This window comes from Physeter macrocephalus, chromosome 5, assembly GCF_002837175.3.
Source record: "Physeter macrocephalus isolate SW-GA chromosome 5, ASM283717v5, whole genome shotgun sequence".
NCBI lineage: Eukaryota > Metazoa > Chordata > Mammalia > Artiodactyla > Physeteridae > Physeter > Physeter macrocephalus.
The window spans coordinates 53,505,886-53,524,838 of NC_041218.1; the positions used below are offsets into that span (position 1 = coordinate 53,505,886).

Genomic DNA, 18,953 nt, shown 5'->3' on the forward strand with positions numbered 1-18,953 from the left:
CAAGAGGGAAGAGATATGGGAACATATGTATGTGTATAGCTGATTCACTTTGTTGTAAAGGAGAAACTAACACACTATTGTAAAACAGTTATACTCCAATAAAGATGTTAAAAAAAATGACATAAAAATGAAATTGATGTAGTTCCTGACGTGTTTGAGCATATTGAAGCCTTTGCGGCTCTGTGGGAAAGTTTGGGCTGATTTAGTGACATACGTAGAAAATTAAATAAATAAGAAGAGAAGGGAAAGTACTTGTTGGGGTTGGGTTTCATTGGGCAAGAGGATGAACTCTGAAGTCAAACCATCTGAATTTGAATCCTGTCTCTACCACTTATCACACTTGAGTATCCTTGAGTAAGTTACTTATCTCTCTGTGCTTCCATTTCCTCATCTGTACGGAAATACTAATAATACCTACTTAACAGGATTGTTGTGAAGATTACATGAGTTAATGCCTGTGAAGCTGTTAGGTCAGTAGTAGTAGTATTAGTAATAATAGTAGTAATAGTAGTAGTAAAGGCTTAAAATTATAACCATTATTTTATTATTGCTATTAATTTTAAAATTAAAAAAAAAATCCAGACATATAAGTTTAAGCATACTTCTTTTTGAGAAAAGTGGTGATAAATACCCAGAAGAAACTGCTTAACAAACTGAAAACAAAACAAAAAAATTTTAATATCCTATAGGGCCATCACTCAAAGGTGAATTTTTTAAACATTTGGTTGCGTTTCCTTCCAATTGTTTTTTCTATGCATTGTTTTATTTATATAATTGTTCTATTCTTTCTATATAATTTTATGTACTGCTTTTCTTTTTTAACTTAAGAAGCATTCCCCTGTTAATACAAACTCTTATTAAAACATTTTGTTGAATTCATTATTTTCCACTAAATGGATAAAAAATAATTTGCTCATAATAATCATCTCTTTTTGTATACTGAGGTTGTTTTGTGAATAACTTTGGGATGATGGCTTTGTGAAATACATTTCAAATTTAGTTTTGTTTATTTCCATGAAATTATATATGTAACATTTCTTTAGTTTCTTAAATGTAAAACATGTTTATTGTAGATGTTTTAGATAACATGTAGAAGTAAAACAAGTAAAATAAATGTAGCAGTTAACTAATTACCCGGAGATAAACACTGCTAGCATCTTAATGTATGCTTTATTCACTTTTTCCTTCATACATATATATTTTTCTTTCTTTTGCAAAATTTGGAACTTTTCTTAAGTAGACGTTATGAAAAATCTTTTAATATCTTCAATGACATGTTAGTGTTAGCAGAATATTCAATTCTAAATTGTTGTACCCTATTTACTTAATTGCTTTTCTGTTATTTCCAGTGTTTCTCCATGATAATGTTGTATTGACAGTCTTTATAACTAAACATCTGTACACATTAAAAATTATTTTCCTAGGTTACATTCTTAGAAACAGAATTGCAGTTAAAAAGGATACACATCATAAAGCAGAAACTAACACACCATTGTAAAGCAATTATACCCCAATAAATATGTTTTTAAAAAAAAGGATACACATTTAATATGTAGTGTCAGACTGTCCTCCATGAAAAGTCTACAAAACTATGCTCACAGTGTTTGTGCTAGTGGTTCCCTAGTAGCCTTTCAACACTAGGTTTTCTAATAAAAATTATTTATAAAATGGCATAAAACAACTTCTATGTAGTTGTTTTCCTTCATTAGATTCCTGGGTACAAAGAATATCAGAATTTTAAGACGTTTACTAAATTTTGCAAGATTCCTTTCTCAAAAGATGGCAGTAATTGACCATCATTAACAGTGGGTAATAATGCCTATTAATCTGTGTTCTCACTAAGGATGGGACTGTTCTATTCCTTGCACAGATTAGTAGGAAAACATTGATGGGTTGACAGAAAAAGGCATTGTAATAATCCAGGCAAGATATCATGGTGATTCAGAGCAGAGTGGTAGCAATGGAAGTGGTCATATTCTGGATATATTTTGTAAGAGAAATTGAGGAGACAGTGACCACTCCTTGGTTTTTGGCCAGGGTGACTGGAAAGACAAAGTAGCCATTTTTGAAGATGGGAAGACTGTAGGAAAATCCTGTTTGTCAAGCCAGATCAGGGGCTCAGGTTTGGACATATTAAGTGTGATATGCTTATTTGATAAATGGGAGGAGATGTTGAGTATGGAGTTGGACATATGATTCAGGAATTCAAAGGAGAATTCTAAACTGGAGACATAAATCTGAGGGTCATCAGAATATAGTTGTTATTCAAGGGGAGACATTAGATGAAATCACCAAAGGAGTGAGAGCAGGATCAAAGACTGAACCTCCAGGCACTACAATGTCTAGAGGTTGGGGGAATGGGAAGAAACTAGCAAAGGGTATGGAAAAACAGCAGCAGGAGAAGTAGGAGAAAAACCAGGAGAATGTGGTGCCTGGTAGAAGTAGGAGAAAAACCAGGAGAGTGTGGTGCCTGGTAGGAAGTCTAAGGAAATATTTCCAAGAAAAGGGGGCGATCACCTGAGTCAAATGCTGCTTATCGGTCAAGTAATAAGAAGATTGAGAAGTGACATTAGATATAACAACATGGAAAGGTAATTAGTGACTTCAATAAGAGTGGTTTTGGTGAAGTGGTGTGATGAAAATCTGATTAGATGAGTTCAAGAGATAAGGGAGGAGAAAAAGGAAAGATAATGACTCTGGGTAATTCTCTTGAGTGGTTTTGCTTAATGGACAGAAGGACATATAGCAGTCGTGGGACAGGAAAATTGTGTTGATAATTGTTTTGTTTGTTTTTGGAAATGGGAGAAATAACAGAGTTTATACAGTAATAGGAAAGAGCTAGTAGAAAGGGAAATTTTGATGATGCAGGAGAGGGAGGGATATCTGGTGCCATGTTCTTGGGTAGGCAAGAAGGGATGGATTGTGGTGACCAGTGGGGGGATTGGCTTTGAATAATTACATGGACAGCTAATTCCTAGGATGGGAGGAAAGGCTGAGCATATGAGTGCAGATGCTGGTAGGTGTAGAGAAGTGGTGATGGGAATCTATGGAACTTACCTTCTGAGCTTTTTTCTCAGTGATGTAGGGAGCATAATCGTCTTCTCAGAACAGATGGGGAGTAGATGTTAGAGGTTTGAGAAAAGAGGGAGAAGGTGTGAAATGGTATTGAGACACAGTTGGGGGAGTAAATGTCCTAGAAAAATGGAGTATAATTGCCAGGCAGCTTTAAGGGACCCCTTGAGGTTAGTGGTTTTCAGTGTAAAGTGAGCACATTCAGCCTGATGATATGCTCTTCTTCAGCTTCCTTCAACTGCACTGAGCGGGCATGAAGCCAGTAGAGTTTGTTTCAACTAGACTTGGTTTAGGGAAGGAAGAATCAGATGTTAGGAGATGGGTAGGGAGATTTGCAAAGCATTGAATATTAAGATTGAATTTAGGGGCTTCCCTGGTGGCGCGGTGGTTGCGCGTCCGCCTGCCGATGCAGGGGAACCGGGTTCGCGCCCCGGTCTGGGAGGATCCCACGTGCCGCGGAGCGGCTGGGCCCGTGGGCCGTGGCCGCTGGGCCTGCGCGTCCGGAGCCTGTGCTCCGCAACGGGAGAGGCCACAGCAGAGGGAGGCCCGCATACCACAAAAAAAAAAAAAAAAACCGTGGCCGCTGGGCCTGCGCGTCCGGAGCCTGTGCTCCGCAACGGGAGAGGCCACAGCAGAGGGAGGCCCGCATACCACACACACACACAAAAAAAAGATTGAATTTAATCTGGGCAAGGAAGGGAGTGAGACATGAGGGAGGTGAAGAAAGTGAAATAGTAGTAAGTTCGTGGGTTATGGGTCTTATTGGGCTCTGAAATGGGGTTTTGAAAGAGAAAGCTAGGATGGATGGAGTTGGTCAGAGAGTGAGATGCTTGAATTTGAGAATATGTTGGGTGGGTAATGTAGGGGTGATGTAGAATGGAGAAGATCATTGGAGGAGATGAGTTCAAGGAGCTGAGAAGCCAGAATTGGAACAGTCACCTAAGTAGATATTAAAATCACCAATAATTGTATCAGGGGTAGTTCTGGAGAGTGTGATTGTAAACTAGAAGTTAAATTCTTCAGGGAAATGCAGGGAAGTGACCAGGAGGCAATAAATTACTACAGGGATCAATGATAGGTGGTACAGTCTGATGATACAGGATATAAAGTGGGGTTGTTTTTAGTGGAATGAGCGAGAATGGCATGACATGGCAATGAGAAGCAAGAAGGATATCCCCACCTCCCCACCAAACGTGCAGGGTTTGCAGGAGAAGCATTTCCTCCACTGGAGAGCTGGTTCTCAGGGTAAGATGGTGAAGGAAATATTCAAAGAGACTGGAGATAGGGGATTTTGCTCATGGCATGTGTGAGTTCCAGAAAGCATCATCAAAGGGTATCTGGAGATGGTTGGAAAGGGGGACAGAAACACATGTGGATTAGAGAGCTGGAGATGAAGGATGATTTGGGAGCCTGAGCTTCTTGAGGTGGCAGACATGAATGAGGATAAAGGGCCTGATTAAGTTAATCTTGATGATTTTAAAGCATATTTCCGTGATGAGACTGAGTTTTGATGGTAGGTAGATGTTCTCTTGCCAGGAACTAACAGAATTTGGGACTCCCACTTGACTTCAACTCATAAGGTCATGAAGATGGGGTTGGGGAGCAGTCTTATTTTGAGCCCTGGGCTCCTGATCTCTGACGATGGAGTCTGGCCAAGGGATATGGTCTCACTCCTAGAATGTGGATGTGGAGAGGAAGGAGATAAATAAGGTAAAGATGTTTATCAGTCAGATGGCAATAGAGATAATTTGAGGCTAGCTCCGCCTTGCTGATGTTCAACTAATTAATATTATAAAAATTTAATCTTTAATTAATATAAATAATTTATTTGAACCACACCTAAAAATTGAAACTTTATAAAAATACCAAAATCTCCCATTTCTAGGGTACTCACACAAAATTTAAGTAAGTTTTGAAGTAAGTCTGGCAATTGTCTTCTTAAAAAATTAGTTCTTGATTTGGTTGTAATGGAGAGGAATATGTCTCCCTCTGTTGGCTATGTGCCATGAGATTTATCAGGGACTTCTTTTAATTGCTTTGCTGTAATGTGTTCCCTGATGTCTTTGGCTTTCAATGTGGTAATGAGTCACAATGATCAGAATATGCCAACACACCATTATACTAACAGAATTTTACTAGAATGTTTGTAGACTTAATGTGATTATACTTTCATGTCCTGGTAACATTTTTTATATATCAGAATAAACTCAGGAGATTCTGATTTGGTAGGTGTGGGGATGCCCAGGAATAAGGAATAAGGATTTTATAAATAAGAGCTAATGTTAATAATAGTGCCTATTTCAACTTTCATAACCACATTTACTTTAAGTGCCCTAGTCCCGGCATACACACTGAAAGCTCCCTGAAAATTTTCATCAGATTATGACTTCCTCAGTAGAATATAACTAAAATAGCTTCCCCTGTAGCCACAAGGGTGTACAGAAAATCTCTTGCATGTGTATAAACAGGAAAGGAATTTTCATGTTTATAAATTGGAAAATAATAAAATGAAACTTTCATCTAAAAGGCAAATTTTGGAAAAGCTTTTAATTCACATTTGTAGTTTCCCTTTAATTTAGTTCAAACAAAATAAGAATTTTAAGTACTAGTTATTACATACTGAGGATATAGATAACAGTTTTTGCACAAAACAAAGCTAAAAACTGGATGATTAATTCTCAGTGGTATGAAAGTTCAGGACATTTATCCATTTTCTGTAGTGAGGATTTTCAGCAAAGACTAGTTTGCCAAAAGGATCTGGAAGGTTAATGCTTGGCTAGACAGAATAAGAAAATAAAGAGAGAGAAGATGAAATGGGAGGAATGATGCATAGAATGGAGAGAATGGGAAAAATGTTTTCTGTTAAAAAACTTTCTAAGCTTGTAATTTTTCATTCCTCTTAAATAAAACAAAATAATGAAATTTGGGTCCTTAAATTTTTCATTTTCCCAGTTCTGTTCTTCTGAAAAGCTTTTCATGACTTAAATACCTAATGAAATCTCTTAATTTTCCATTGTGACCCATGACCTATGGGGATTTTTACTACTTCCCTGGGTGGATTATAGTCATATTTGAAGCTTTTATGATTCTTTTGCAGATCTTCCTCGACTTAGATCGGGTTATGTCCCGATAAAGCCATTGTACATTGAAAATATTGTAAGTTTAAAATGCATTTAATACATCTAACCTACTGAACATCATAGCTTAGTCTAGCCTACCTTAAATGTGCTCAGAACACTTACATTTGTCTACTGTTGGGCAAAATCATCTAACACAAAACCTGTTTTATAATAAAGTGTTGAACATCTCATGTAATTTATTGAATACTGTATTGAAAGCGAAAAACAGAAAGGTTGCATGGGTATGGAATAGTTGTAAGTGTATTGGTTGGTTACCATCGTGATTGCGTGGCTGACTGGGAGCTGCTGCTCACTGCATCATGAGAGAGTGTCATACAGCACACTGCTAGGCCAGGAAATGATCAAAATTCAAAATTTGTAGTATGGTTTCTACTGCGTGCATATAGCTTTCGTACCATCATAAAGTCAAAAAATCCTAAATTGTCTGTACATTAATATTATCCAAAACGAATTACATTGTACTCATTTGGAGGCTGCACTTTTTTTTTTTTTTTTTTAATGGCCTTGCCATGCAGCTTGTGGGATCTTAGTTCCCCGACCAGGGATCAAACCTCGGCCCCGACAGTGAAAGCACCAAGTCCTAACCACTGGACCGCCAGGGAATTCCCTGTAGACTGCTCTAAGGAAAACATGATGTTGTGCAGTAAAATAATCATTGAATGTTCTAATAAGAAGGCAGATCAACCTATTGCCTTACGGTGTATTATTTTGTACAATTCTGTGGGTTGACTGGGCAGTTTTGCTTCATGTGGTGTTAGCTGGGGCATTATTACATCTGGAAGTTCCAAAATGGCTTCAATCACATGGTTGGAAATTAGTGCCAGCGCTGGCTGGAAATTCAACTGGGTCTATCAGCTAGGGACTTTGGTTTTCCTCTACAAGGGTCTTGTTACGTGGTTGCTTAGACTTCCTCACAGCATGGTGGATGGATTCAAATATTCAAAGATGGAGAGTTCCACATGCATGGAAGTGGAAGTTGCAGATCTCAGATGTTATGCAATATCACTTCTGTCTCATTGTGTTTGTTATAGGACCAGCTCAGATGCAAGGAAAGGAGAAATGGTCTCCACTTTACCATGAGAGGAGTCACAAAGCATTTTTAGACATTTTTGTTCAACCACAGTCTATCCTTTGACCGCAAATTATTTACATTTCTCATATATGTAAAATGCACTAATTCCTCCAAAGATTTCCTGAAAAATCTCATTCCATTATACTATCAGGCTCAAACTCAAGGTTCAAATTCTTATCATCTCAATCTGATTAAGACTTTTAGATGAGGTAACACAGGTACAGACCTTTGAACTAAAATGACAAGTTATCTATTCCATATACACTCAGTATACAGTGGGGAGATGAGGACAGGATGATTGCAGTAGATATTCCTATTTAAAAATGGGAGAAATAGGAGGTACCTAGCTATCACTGGTCCTCTGAAATTCTGATATTCAGCCAGGTGTATGTCACCAGTTCCCCCGTTTTGGGAAAGGGAATGTATGTTGAGTAAAGCTCTGTTCTGCTTCCTGATAGTGGTTGCCTATGGTTCTTGGCTCCACCCTTTGAGTCACCATTTCTTTTCCATGAGAAATGACCCAGGCCTTAATCTAAGTATATTTCTAGGTCTGCTTCCTGACTGTAAAAGGTTTGAATTGACTTGTACATTTTAATCCAAGCTGGCCGTGTTTCCATTGGTGGGTTTCATGTGAATCTTAGGGATTTACCCCATCAGACAAAACCACATCCACAGATTGTCTTGAGATAGGCCTTTCTCTACTTTGGACTGTGAGTTAAGATGCCCTTAAGATTCTGAGAAGTCTTTCGTTTAGGTGAGAATATCTATGAGTCATACCTTAAGGTTTTTAGAAACTTTTTGGTGTAGCTGAGGATCTATCAATAATAGGCAGGCTCTTAAGAATCTTAGAAACTTTTTTAATATAGATGATATAGTCTAGGCAAAACAGCATTAAAAGTCCTTCTGAGGTCTTATCAAATTGTCTTACAACCATACCCTTGATTTGATCTTGACCTTGAGGTCACATTTGAATGGCAGCACTTTGGATTAGATCTTTACTCTAAGGCTATTTCTTTGAAAATCTGTTGCTGATTCAGGTTTCTCTATTCATTTGTTTCTTTCTTTCTTATGCATTTTTAGTGGGAATACTGTAAATGATTTATCCTTCTCAGTGCATCACTTTGGGAGCCCATGATTTTGGTTTCTTCCATTATTGGCAATGTTAACTACGATCACTCAGTTAAGGTGATGTCCCCCAGTCTTCTTCACTGTGAAGTTACTAGTCGGATACATTTTGAGTAGGGAATTGACTATTGCGATTTGGCTGAGAGAGTTATGCATTAACCATGTTGAGTTTGAGTTGTCTGGCTGCTCGCACCTCGAAAGCCAATACTGGAGAGGCAAGTGTTGCTAGAAAGAAAAGTTTGTTTTACTGCGGAGGCTGGCAACTGGGGGAGAAGGCAGAATCATTTCCAAAACCCAACTCTCCACTGTTGATCAGTGGGCAAGAGCTTTTAAAGGGGAGTTTCAGGGGTGTATATGCAGAGGGAAAGGGCTACATGCAGAACAGCACAGTCAGCTCTGATTATCATCTTGAAATTAGCCATGTGGTGGTCTGATCAGCATCACCTTGATTGTTTTAGGTACAGTTCATCTTCAGTTGGAGCGTTGGTTTTCTTGAGTCCAGTTCTCAGAATTGTGGCAGCTCATGTCATGGCTACAGTCTGGTCATCATGTAGTTAACTTCTTCCACCTGGTGGGGGTTTCAGTATCTACAAAACAGCTCCAAGGATGTGGCTCAGAATATTATTTATAGCCCTTGAGGATGAACTAAAGGTCCTTAACTTTTCTTAATGACTAAACTGTTAATATTTGGTATTATTTGACTGTTTTCCTTTCCTTCTTCATTTTCTCGTTTCTCTCATTGCATTTATTATTTGGCTAAAGTTTTTCTACAGACAAAAGGCAGGCGGAGGACGTGGAGGAAGTTCTGTCCTGGGAAAGCCCCATAGTGTCTTGCTCTGTTTCAGAGACTGGTTCAGAAAACAGGGGTGTTGGTGGATTGGAAAGATGAAGCAGCCCTTTTCTGTTTCCACTTTCTCAGTGAATACAGAAGTGAGGTCATCAGCAGGGAGTGATGATGAAGAAATGCCTTGGAGATTTTAGGAGAGAAAAGTTTGGAAGGGTCTTCTCAGAGTAAATTGTCTAGTAAAATGGACTAGTGGATTTATGGGCATTATTGTGTTAAGGGGAACCACTTGATATTGTGGTCATAAATTACGTGGTTCAATGTACGACCCTTCAGGATGTTCCGCTTCTAGGGGGTCAGACTTTGATTCGTAGAAGAGTTAAGTATTACCATGGTTGAGGTTTGGCCAATGAGCATAGTGGAGAGAGAGAGGAGGAAGGGAGTGATTTTCATGATGAATCATGGACTGTAAGCTAGATTAGGGGGGGTAAGAGGGAGGTGAAGGACAGTGAAAAATAGTAGGTAGGGTCAATGGTTTAAAAGTCTCCAAATGAAATGGAGCTGGACACGTGGGGCCCTCCCAGGTGTAAATCCTTTCTGTTTCCCCATTTCTTGTTTGTAGGTAATGGGCTTCATTCAGCCCCCTTGACCTTCCTCAAGTTCCAAATGGCAGATTCAAACAGTTGCTTATCAGGGAATGGAGGGAATGAAGAAACAAAGGAGGAGAAGTCAAGAAACAATAGTGCAGCAATGCGGGAGGGTTCTGGTTCCTCCTCAAGGAATATACATAACCAATACCTTTGAGTTCTTTTGTAGGAACTAAGGCCCCGCGCAGGTGGAGGATGGTAACTTAAGGCTGAGCACAAGATTCCTGAAGCTCCTCCCATTACCTCACTACCAACCAATCAGAAGAAACTTTGCACACAGTGGAAGATAACGAAGACTCTGACCCCCTCCCCAAATGATTTTCTCTTTAAAAACTTTCATGGTCAAGCAGAATCTTCGGAGTTGGGTTTTGGTCACAAGTCTGCCTTCTCCCCAGGTTGCTGGCCTCCTGATTAAAGCAGCCTTTTCTTTCCAACCAACACGCATCTCTCAAGTACTGGCTTTCCAGCCGAAGCTGGGTTCGGTAACACAAACAGTTAAAGTGCGAGTTCTAGAGAAAGATGGGTAGGAGATGATGAATAAGGAGTGGGATAATTGAAATCAGGATTTGGGAGGGCTTTCACATATGTTCTGATTTAATACCGTACCAACTTTATACAGAAATTTTTATCTTCATTTTAGATATGGGCAAATTGTGTTCATAAAGATTAAATAACTTGGCCAAGGTCACATAGTTAGTAAATGGCAGCGTTTGGATAGGAAATCAGAATATTTGCTTTTGTTTTTAAATTCCAAAACCTTTGTACTATACCAGCTGCCTCTGATTCAGTTGCACGATAGACAAAGGATAATCATTATTATGACTGAAAATGTTTACATTGTATTTGTTTTGCTTATTCCAGGCATATTATGGCATGCAAATACATTTTAAAAAAAGGGCCTCAGAATACATTTCTGATTTTTAAAACATCTCCTTATTTCCTTTAGAAAATGAGCGGGTTTAGAATTTGACTGAAAATGATTTTCACTTCCATCTTTCAAAATTCACAAAGAAGCATTCACACATTAGTTTTGAGTTAGCTGTTAACAGGAAGCAAATTCTACCCGGTCAGATAAAATTTCCCATGTGTTAAGAAGATCCTTCATTTTCCCACACTTAAAATTCAGTAGTTTCCTACTTAATGATAAACAATGATCTTAAAAAAAAAATAGAACTTAAGGTAATTTTGATTACCTCTACTTTAGGAGGCTTCAAAAATTTTTACTGAGGTTCTAAGTTGGTGGTAGTAAGGATTTTATGCTTCAGTAGAAGAAAAAATGACTTTTTTTTACACATCTTTATTGGAGTATAATTGCTTTACAATGTTGTGTTAGTTTCTGCTGTATAACAATGTGAATTATCTATACATATACATATATCCCCATATTCCCTCCCTCTTGCGTCTCCCTTCCACCTTCCCTATCCTACCCCTCTAGGTGGTCACAAAGCACCCAGCTGATCTCCCTGTGCTATGCAGCTCCTTCCCACTAGCTATCTATTTTACATTTGGTAGTGTATATATGTCAATGCCACCCTCTCACTTAGTCCCAGCTTACCCTTCCCCCTCCCCGTGTCCTCAAGCCCATTCTCTACGACTGCAAAAAATGACATTTTAAATAGAAGGTTTTTCAGCCCAATAATTAAAATAACAATACTTAGCAGACTTCCACAATACCGCAAACAAAACCAAAAATTGCATGGGCTGTTTTTGATTTAAATTACAGACAGCCATTTCCAGCAATACTTGTAGGTATAGAGGCTTGATTGAAATAGCTGCATAATTCCTGAGCAGAGGCTTTTCTTTGCTGTAATTACATTCATGTGGTGACTCATACTCTCTTAATTCCTAGATTTTATAATTCAAAGAAAAATATTCCCTTGAAATTTGAATACCTGGAAGACTCAAAAGCTGTTTTTTTAAAAAAAATTATTATTGTTATTATCATTACTCCTACTACTATACAATTCCTCCCCCTTTTTGATCTCACTCCTGCTGGCTCCAGTAATGGAGGTTTACTCACAGGGCAGTGAAGGAGAAAGGTATCCAACATCAGGGCTGGGCTGGAGGAAAAGACTAGATATAGGTTTTTGACATAGAAGCCATTTATGATCTAAGCCTGGCCATAATGCTTACCCTTGAATAGATCTCAGTAATAATGATCTTAAGGGAACAAAGAGTAAACTGTTTTCAGGCAAGAGAAGTAACAATAGCAAAGATAATAAATCAGTTGTAAAGACTCCTAGTTCTGTTTGAGTGGTAAAGATTAGCCTCAAGCACTTTCTTGAGCTGTTTTAAAGAATTTAAATCCCCCTGGAGCACTCAACCACCAGATCGAATGGAACCTAAGGAACGATGATGTTGACCTTTTCTGACCCTCATGACTTCAGTCAGCTAAAGTGTGGACTCTGTTGACCATTGCCCCAATTCTATGCTGAATTTTCTTCACCTCAAGCCCTTTCATGAATATGCATGTAACCTTAGCTTAAAACTTACCCAGTTTTGCTCTTGGGGGAGACACTGCTTTGGGAAAGATCCCTGCAAGTAATAAATTCTTCTCCCTCTCTTTGGCTTGGTTGTGTCTTTTGGCTTGAGATCCACCAAGAGAGAGGAACCACTTTTTGGGTAACAGGATTCATCACTGGCACAGCCCTGTTTCTCTCAAGTGACTGCTTATTTTTGACTTTCTGTTTCTCTTTCCTTCATCCACTGATTGATTTTTTTTTTTTTTTTTCTGAATTTACTAGTTCAGATTTCCAAGAGAGGGAATCTGGCTGGCTCTGCTAATAAACACTGACTCTATAGGGTAATTTTTCTCTCTCACTGCTGGAGAAGTTGTTGGAGACTGATAGCAAGGTTAGGGGGCAGTTTTTTGCAGGCATCTTTCTGGTACCTCTCCTGTTGGGGGTATGGTCTTGGATAAAGAGTGGGATGTGGATGGTGGAGCAATGACAGGTTTTGCTTCAGCAGATCTTGACCATGAAGCTTCTCTATTTTGTTCGAAACCTTTGGAAATTTGTGAAGTATCCAACATACTCATGATAAAAATTATGTTAAAAAAAAAAAAAGACAGCTGTCTGTTGGCTATACAACAGCTATTCTCTCCACCCTGTAGTGTTGTTCACCTCTCTCTGAGTAGTCATGATGTTCATGGGAGGAGGAGAGAGAGGGGGAGGAGAATCTTGATTGTTCAGAGACGAATGTCCTTGTCAAAAGACTGGCTTTGGCAGGGCCAAGTAATGTCATCCTGGCAAAACATACTTGAGAAGATGAATGCTAGGGGCTTTTGGTGAAGAGTTTGCGACTCTTGTAAAGAAATACAAGGCTTTTTAACCTTGGGATATCTTTATCTGCGTGAGATTCTTAGATCTGCAGCAGCCATGTTAGGGTCATGAGAGGAGCCAGTTACAAGTACACGTCACCCACCATTCTGATGGCAGAGCAGAAGGACGGACATACTCCTGGTCTCATTAATGGTGCTGAGCTACCACATGAACCAGCCCTGGAACTGCTGTGATGTCCAGTGGAAAATTACTCTGCTGCAATGGTTGCCTACAAGTATACTAGCTAGCAAGCTATCCCAGAAGTAAGGGAACAAACAGCAAGCCCTCACAGACCAAATTAAAATCCTCAAATCACATGATTTGCTAAATTAAAGCACACAGTGAGAAGCAAGAGGAAAGAAAAGGGTAGGTTAGCACGCTTAGGATAGGGTGCGAGTGGGGTGGAAGGACCACTCCAGCTAATGTGTACTGGGGTACACTGTATGCTTAGGATCTGCTTCTCTCTTTGCTGCATCTGCCTTCCCTGCTGATATGTAGTTACAAGGACCAGAGATGAGGTTTGGGCAAGCTCCACAGATGCAAGGTGGCCGGAGCTAATGACACCCACGTGCTGTATCTGAGAGGCACAGGGACAAGTATGCTTGGTCAGGAGCTGCAGCCTGCCAATTAGCTTGATGAACAACCATGAATTCTGTTGGTTCAGAGAAAACATGGGGCAGGAATGGGTGTCAGTAGCAGTTCTTAACCAGGGCCGTTTTACCCCCCAGTGTACATTTGGCAATGTCGGGAGACGTTTGTGATTGTCATGGCTGGTGTGTGTGTGTGTGTGTGTGTGTGTGTGTGTGTGTGTGTGTATGTGTGTGTGATGTGGCATCTAGTGGGTGGAGGTCATGGATGCTGCTAATCATGTGACAATGCATAAGATACTCCCCAAGGCAAATAATTATCTGGCCTGAAATGTCAGTATTGAGGAAGTTGAGAAATCCTGGGTGTTACCAATAGGTGGTTGAAATAAGACCTCATAAATATTAACTGTTTATGTATAAGCGTATCTTGAATATATAGTGTCTTTTATATATTTGTTATATCATGAACACTTATTACCCAGGTGCCTTAAAAATGTTACGTATCTTTTGGTCATCCATCCCTTTCTATCAATGTGAGATACACACATGATCTTCTTACTTATGCTTTACACATCTTATGTATTCTGCCCACATCTAACAAAATTTTACTTAGTAGCTACTTATCTATACTTAAAACATCTTAAAAAGTGTTTTGCCTATATTTTATAAACTTTAAATGTATTCACCTACCAGAATTGAAGAGTTGCAGAAGCAAATTCACATCACACCTGCCCTGGAATTTCTAACAAGAAATGATATCAATAACATGATTGTTTAAGCCACTTTTAGTTGTGTTTTCTACAACTTGCAGCTTCTAGCTGTTTCCCCCATAAAGTCAGTAGGAAAATGTATTCCAAAGACAAATGAAACAAGGACTTAGACTATAATTATAGGTTACCTAGATAGAAATGTAAGCATCAGATACTATAAGAAACTGACTCTCATGCTTGCATTAATGTAATGCGTGTTTGATCTTTCTGTTTACATTCCAAGCAACTGTAGGCATAGTGCTTATCATGGTAGCTCTTGTGCTTAGGAATTCACCTTTTTTTATGATTGGGACAATTTTGGATGGTGACCTTCAGAGCACTGTGAAAAACAGTTTTTTAGTTGGGTGAATGTTTAGTAATAGAGGAGTAAATTTAGAAGTTTATATTTTTATTTATTAATGTGAATTTTATCTACATTTTACTGCTTTAAAAATTTAAAGAGGGGCTTCCCTGGTGGCTCAGTGGTTGAGAGTCCGCCTGCCGATGCAGGGGACACAAGTTCGTGCCTCAGTCTGGGAAGATCCCACATGCCGTGGAGCGGCTAGGCCTGTGAGCCATGGCCGCTGAGCCTGCGCGTTCGGAGCCTGTGCTCTGCAGCGGGAGAGGCCACAACAGTGAGAGGCCCACGTACCACAAAAAAAAAAAAAAAAAAAAAAAAAAAAAAATTTAAAGACTTTAGGACTGTTTATTGGAGTTGTGCCTTGAGGTGTCTCTGTTAAAGGGGAAAATTTTTCCTCTTATATAGAATTAAAGAGAAGTATATTTAAGATGATGTAAACATTTAAAAATTATGCAAGAAGGTGGTGGTTGTTTAGGAGAGATTTTTAAAAAGGTTATTTTAAAATGCTGAAAGTATATTCTTTTTCATTTCTTCTAACTTTCATTGCCTCTGTTTAATTTTTTTGTGGGGGAAACTAATATTTTGTTAGATAAAATATCACATGTAACATTTGAGAAATGGTAAAATATGGTAGTAAATCAAAAGTGTTTGATAAAAAGCTAAAGCAAGGATGTGGGGTGTGAGAAGAGTCAATAATTTCAAAGTTTTGGGCAAAGCAGTTGAAATGATGGTGTTGATGTTAGCTGTTGTGGAAGGCTGTGGGCTGAGCAGGTGGTAGGGAATGGGTGGGGGTCAGAGAATTCAGCCTTGGCATGTTAAGTTTGAGATGCCTATTAGATATTTAAGCAGTGATGTCCAGTAGGCAGTTACATCTACAGTTTGAGAAAAGGTCTGAATTGGAAATATATATTTAGAAATTGACAACATCTTAATACTTAAAGACATGAGATAGGAAAAGAGCACCAAGGAATGTGGGGAGACTAAGCCTCCTACGAGTACTCCACTATTCAAAGGTGAGGGGAGAGAAACAGCAAAGAAGGATGTAAGGTATAATAAAAACTTAAATTAAAATCTTCACACACACAAAAGCTAAAATAAAAAAGGGAAGAATAAGATGTCTTAAAAATAATGGTAGTTTCCTAGAATTGCTGAACTAGATCGGTGGAACTAGCTCTGTTAAGCAATGGGGTGACAGGTGATTTAGTCAGTTTAGCCTCATATCCTTTTACAAGTACTACTAGGCTGTGTGTGTGTGTGTGTGTGTGTGTGTGTGTGTGTGTGTGTGTGAGAGAGAGAGAGAGAGAGAGAGAGAGAGAGACTTATAAAGTTTTATTTTTGTTTTAAAATCTGGATTAAAGAATCATTCAAGCTGGGCTTCCCTGGTGGCACAGTGGTTAAGAATCCGCCTGCCAATGTAGGGGACATGGGTTCGAGCCCTTGTCCAGGAAGATCCCACATGCTGCGGAGCAACTAAGTCCATGTGCCACAGCTACTGAGCCTGCATTCTAGAGCCCGCGAGCCACAACTACTGAGCCCATGCATCTAGAGCCCGTGCTCTACAACAAGAGAAGCCACCGCAGTGAGAAGCCCGCCCACTGCAACAGAGTATCCCCCGCTCGCGGCAACTAGAGAAAGCCTGTGCCCAGCAATGAAGACCCAACACAGCCAAAAATAAATAAATAAAATAAATAAATTTATAAAACAAAAAACAAAACAAAAAAAAGAATCATTCAAGCTGGAATGTTGTAAACTTAATGGTGATTTTCAAATGATTTACGTTTTCAAGGTCCTCTTTCATCATCATTTCTTTCTGTTGCAGTGATTTGCTGTCCTCTGAATACGTCGAGAGACACATTGAACATGGAGGGAAGACTGTGGAAGTGAAAGTAAGTAAAATTTTTCTCTTGGGGGAAACTTTTGAGAATCTTTTAAGTACTGATTATGATTTTAATCTTCAGTGATACTTCCAATATAGTTTTGGGTTTTTATATTTCAGAATTTATCAAGAGAGGGTGTCACTGACTTAGGGAAAAAAATTTAGTTACCAGAAAATGAATTCTTACTGTACTACTGGAATTGTTGGAGTTATGCTTTGTGGGATTAATATTACTGCAAGTAGTTCTCTTTTAGATTATGTCACAGAAAATAATTTCTGAAATTTGCTTTTAAGGTTAGCGCTGAGAATCAAGAAGTGAAATCTTGGGTCCAGGGTAGGTGCCTGGCTTTGCATTCATTTGGGAAAGATTTCTCTGGTAAAATTATGAACTTATTATGTCGACAGGGATGTCCCAGGGAGTTTTAAATCCCTGGAGACAAATCTCAAGATATTGGTTCTTGTCGGGTAAGTTCTGAAAAAGATTACATACAAAAAAAAAAAATTTCTCCAGTTATAGGCATAAGAATGTATGTGTCTTTCATATCAGTGATGATGTTGTCCGAGGCATATGAGACCAAACCCCACCCAAGAGTTTCTTTAGAACCAATGTTTAGTATAAAGAGTTTTAGCTAAGTGTTTATTTTCTTCTGAACAGCATTCAGACTATCTATTCTGCCTTATCAGAATATAATGCCATATATATATATAAAGAAAGCAAATATGTATATTTGCTTTCATTTTCTGATTATTAATTTAATTTATACTCATTTTAGAAAACCTGTTAGTGGAGAAAAATGTATCAAAAAGGAAAAATCATCCATAAACTCATCACTGACAGATAAACTTTGTTTTTATTTTGTTGTATTTCCTTCTAGTATTTTTTTTGTCCTGTGCATGTATTTATATTTTCATATTTTACAGAGTTGGTATCATACATATTTACAATATTGTATCTTGCTTTTTAACAGTAAAAATTATATTGTAAACATTTTCTAAAGTTACTTTCCTTTAAACTTATGTCTACTGCTTTTCAATTTAAATGTATTACTGTAACAAAGCTTTTTATTTAAATTAAACTCTGTTATCAATAACCAAAATAAATTACATTGTCCTAGTCCAGTGATAAGTGAAGGGGATTGGATTTTGCAATTATATGTTAAAAAGAAAACTTTTTATTACGGAACATCTCAAACATATACAGAGGTAAAAAGAATACTACAATTAACTCCTACATACCCATTATCCAGCATCAATAGTTATAAACATTTTGATAATCTTTTCGGTCTCTACGTGTGTATAGTATTTTAAAGTGTCAGGAGGAAGAAATTTTTCTCTACCCTTCTAGGTTCTTCTAGCTGCTCTGTGAATTAAATATATGTGAGACAAATTAACAGGACAAAACTCAAACAAAAGTTTGATAACATGTATACATGGAAGAGACCAAGAACTGAGTAATTCGCCAAAAAGGCTGAAACCCTCACCTTAAATACCATCTTCAGCTAAAGACAAAAGATGTTGAGGGTCGTGGTTTGGGACCTCAAAGAGCGGGAAGGCAATTGACATGGAGATGGAAAAGAAAATGTTTGGTAACCAGATATTTGCTGGGCCACAGAGACAGTGGGACACAGAGAGGAGTTTTAGCAACAGACTTTACTAGGTTCCTCCCTGTCTACACACCTAGTTCATCCTGTAGTCATCTGTGGTGATGGCTCCCTTCCTGGAACAGGTCATCTAACCACACTCTTTGGGTAGTTTTAGGGAAGGTTCAAGTTTCTTCCTGAGTCTTTTGGGGTCTTGATTATTTTCAGCTCCAAATAATCCATATGCCAAAGAGACATTTTGGGGTGGCAAATTGTGTTCCTCTACAAAAGCAAATTCCAGACATTGGGACATTTTTCCCAGGAAATAAATCTTCACATATCTATATATCTCTAAATGATAAGCACTTAAAGCAAAATCTGTTAATTTTTACAATTGATCTAGATATAATAATTATGCCAGTCCCTCTATAAAGTTATTCTAAACTTATTTGAAAACTAACTAATTGAATGTTTGATTGATTTATATCACTGCATTACATCAGGAAGCATATTAGGATTCTTCTTAGTATGACATAAGAAAATGGAGCCATTTTGCTTACAGTTGGAAAAAATATTTAACTAGATTTAGAATCTCTGGACTCCTTTTAATCTTATCCTTGTTTATTTGATTTCATTTTCT

General features: G+C 38.3%; 1 protein-coding gene across 5 annotated transcripts in view; it reads left to right on the forward strand.

Annotated features, from left to right (window-relative positions):
• ADAM22 (ADAM metallopeptidase domain 22) overlaps positions 1-18,953 on the forward strand; it is a 234,566-nt gene that overhangs the window by 109,636 nt on the left and 105,977 nt on the right. For all 5 annotated transcript variants that reach the window (XM_055084959.1, XM_055084958.1, XM_055084956.1 and 2 more), the window contains exon 4: positions 16,677-16,743. In XM_055084959.1, the coding sequence (XP_054940934.1) occupies positions 16,677-16,743 (67 nt within the window). The remainder of the gene's footprint in view (positions 1-16,676; positions 16,744-18,953) is intronic.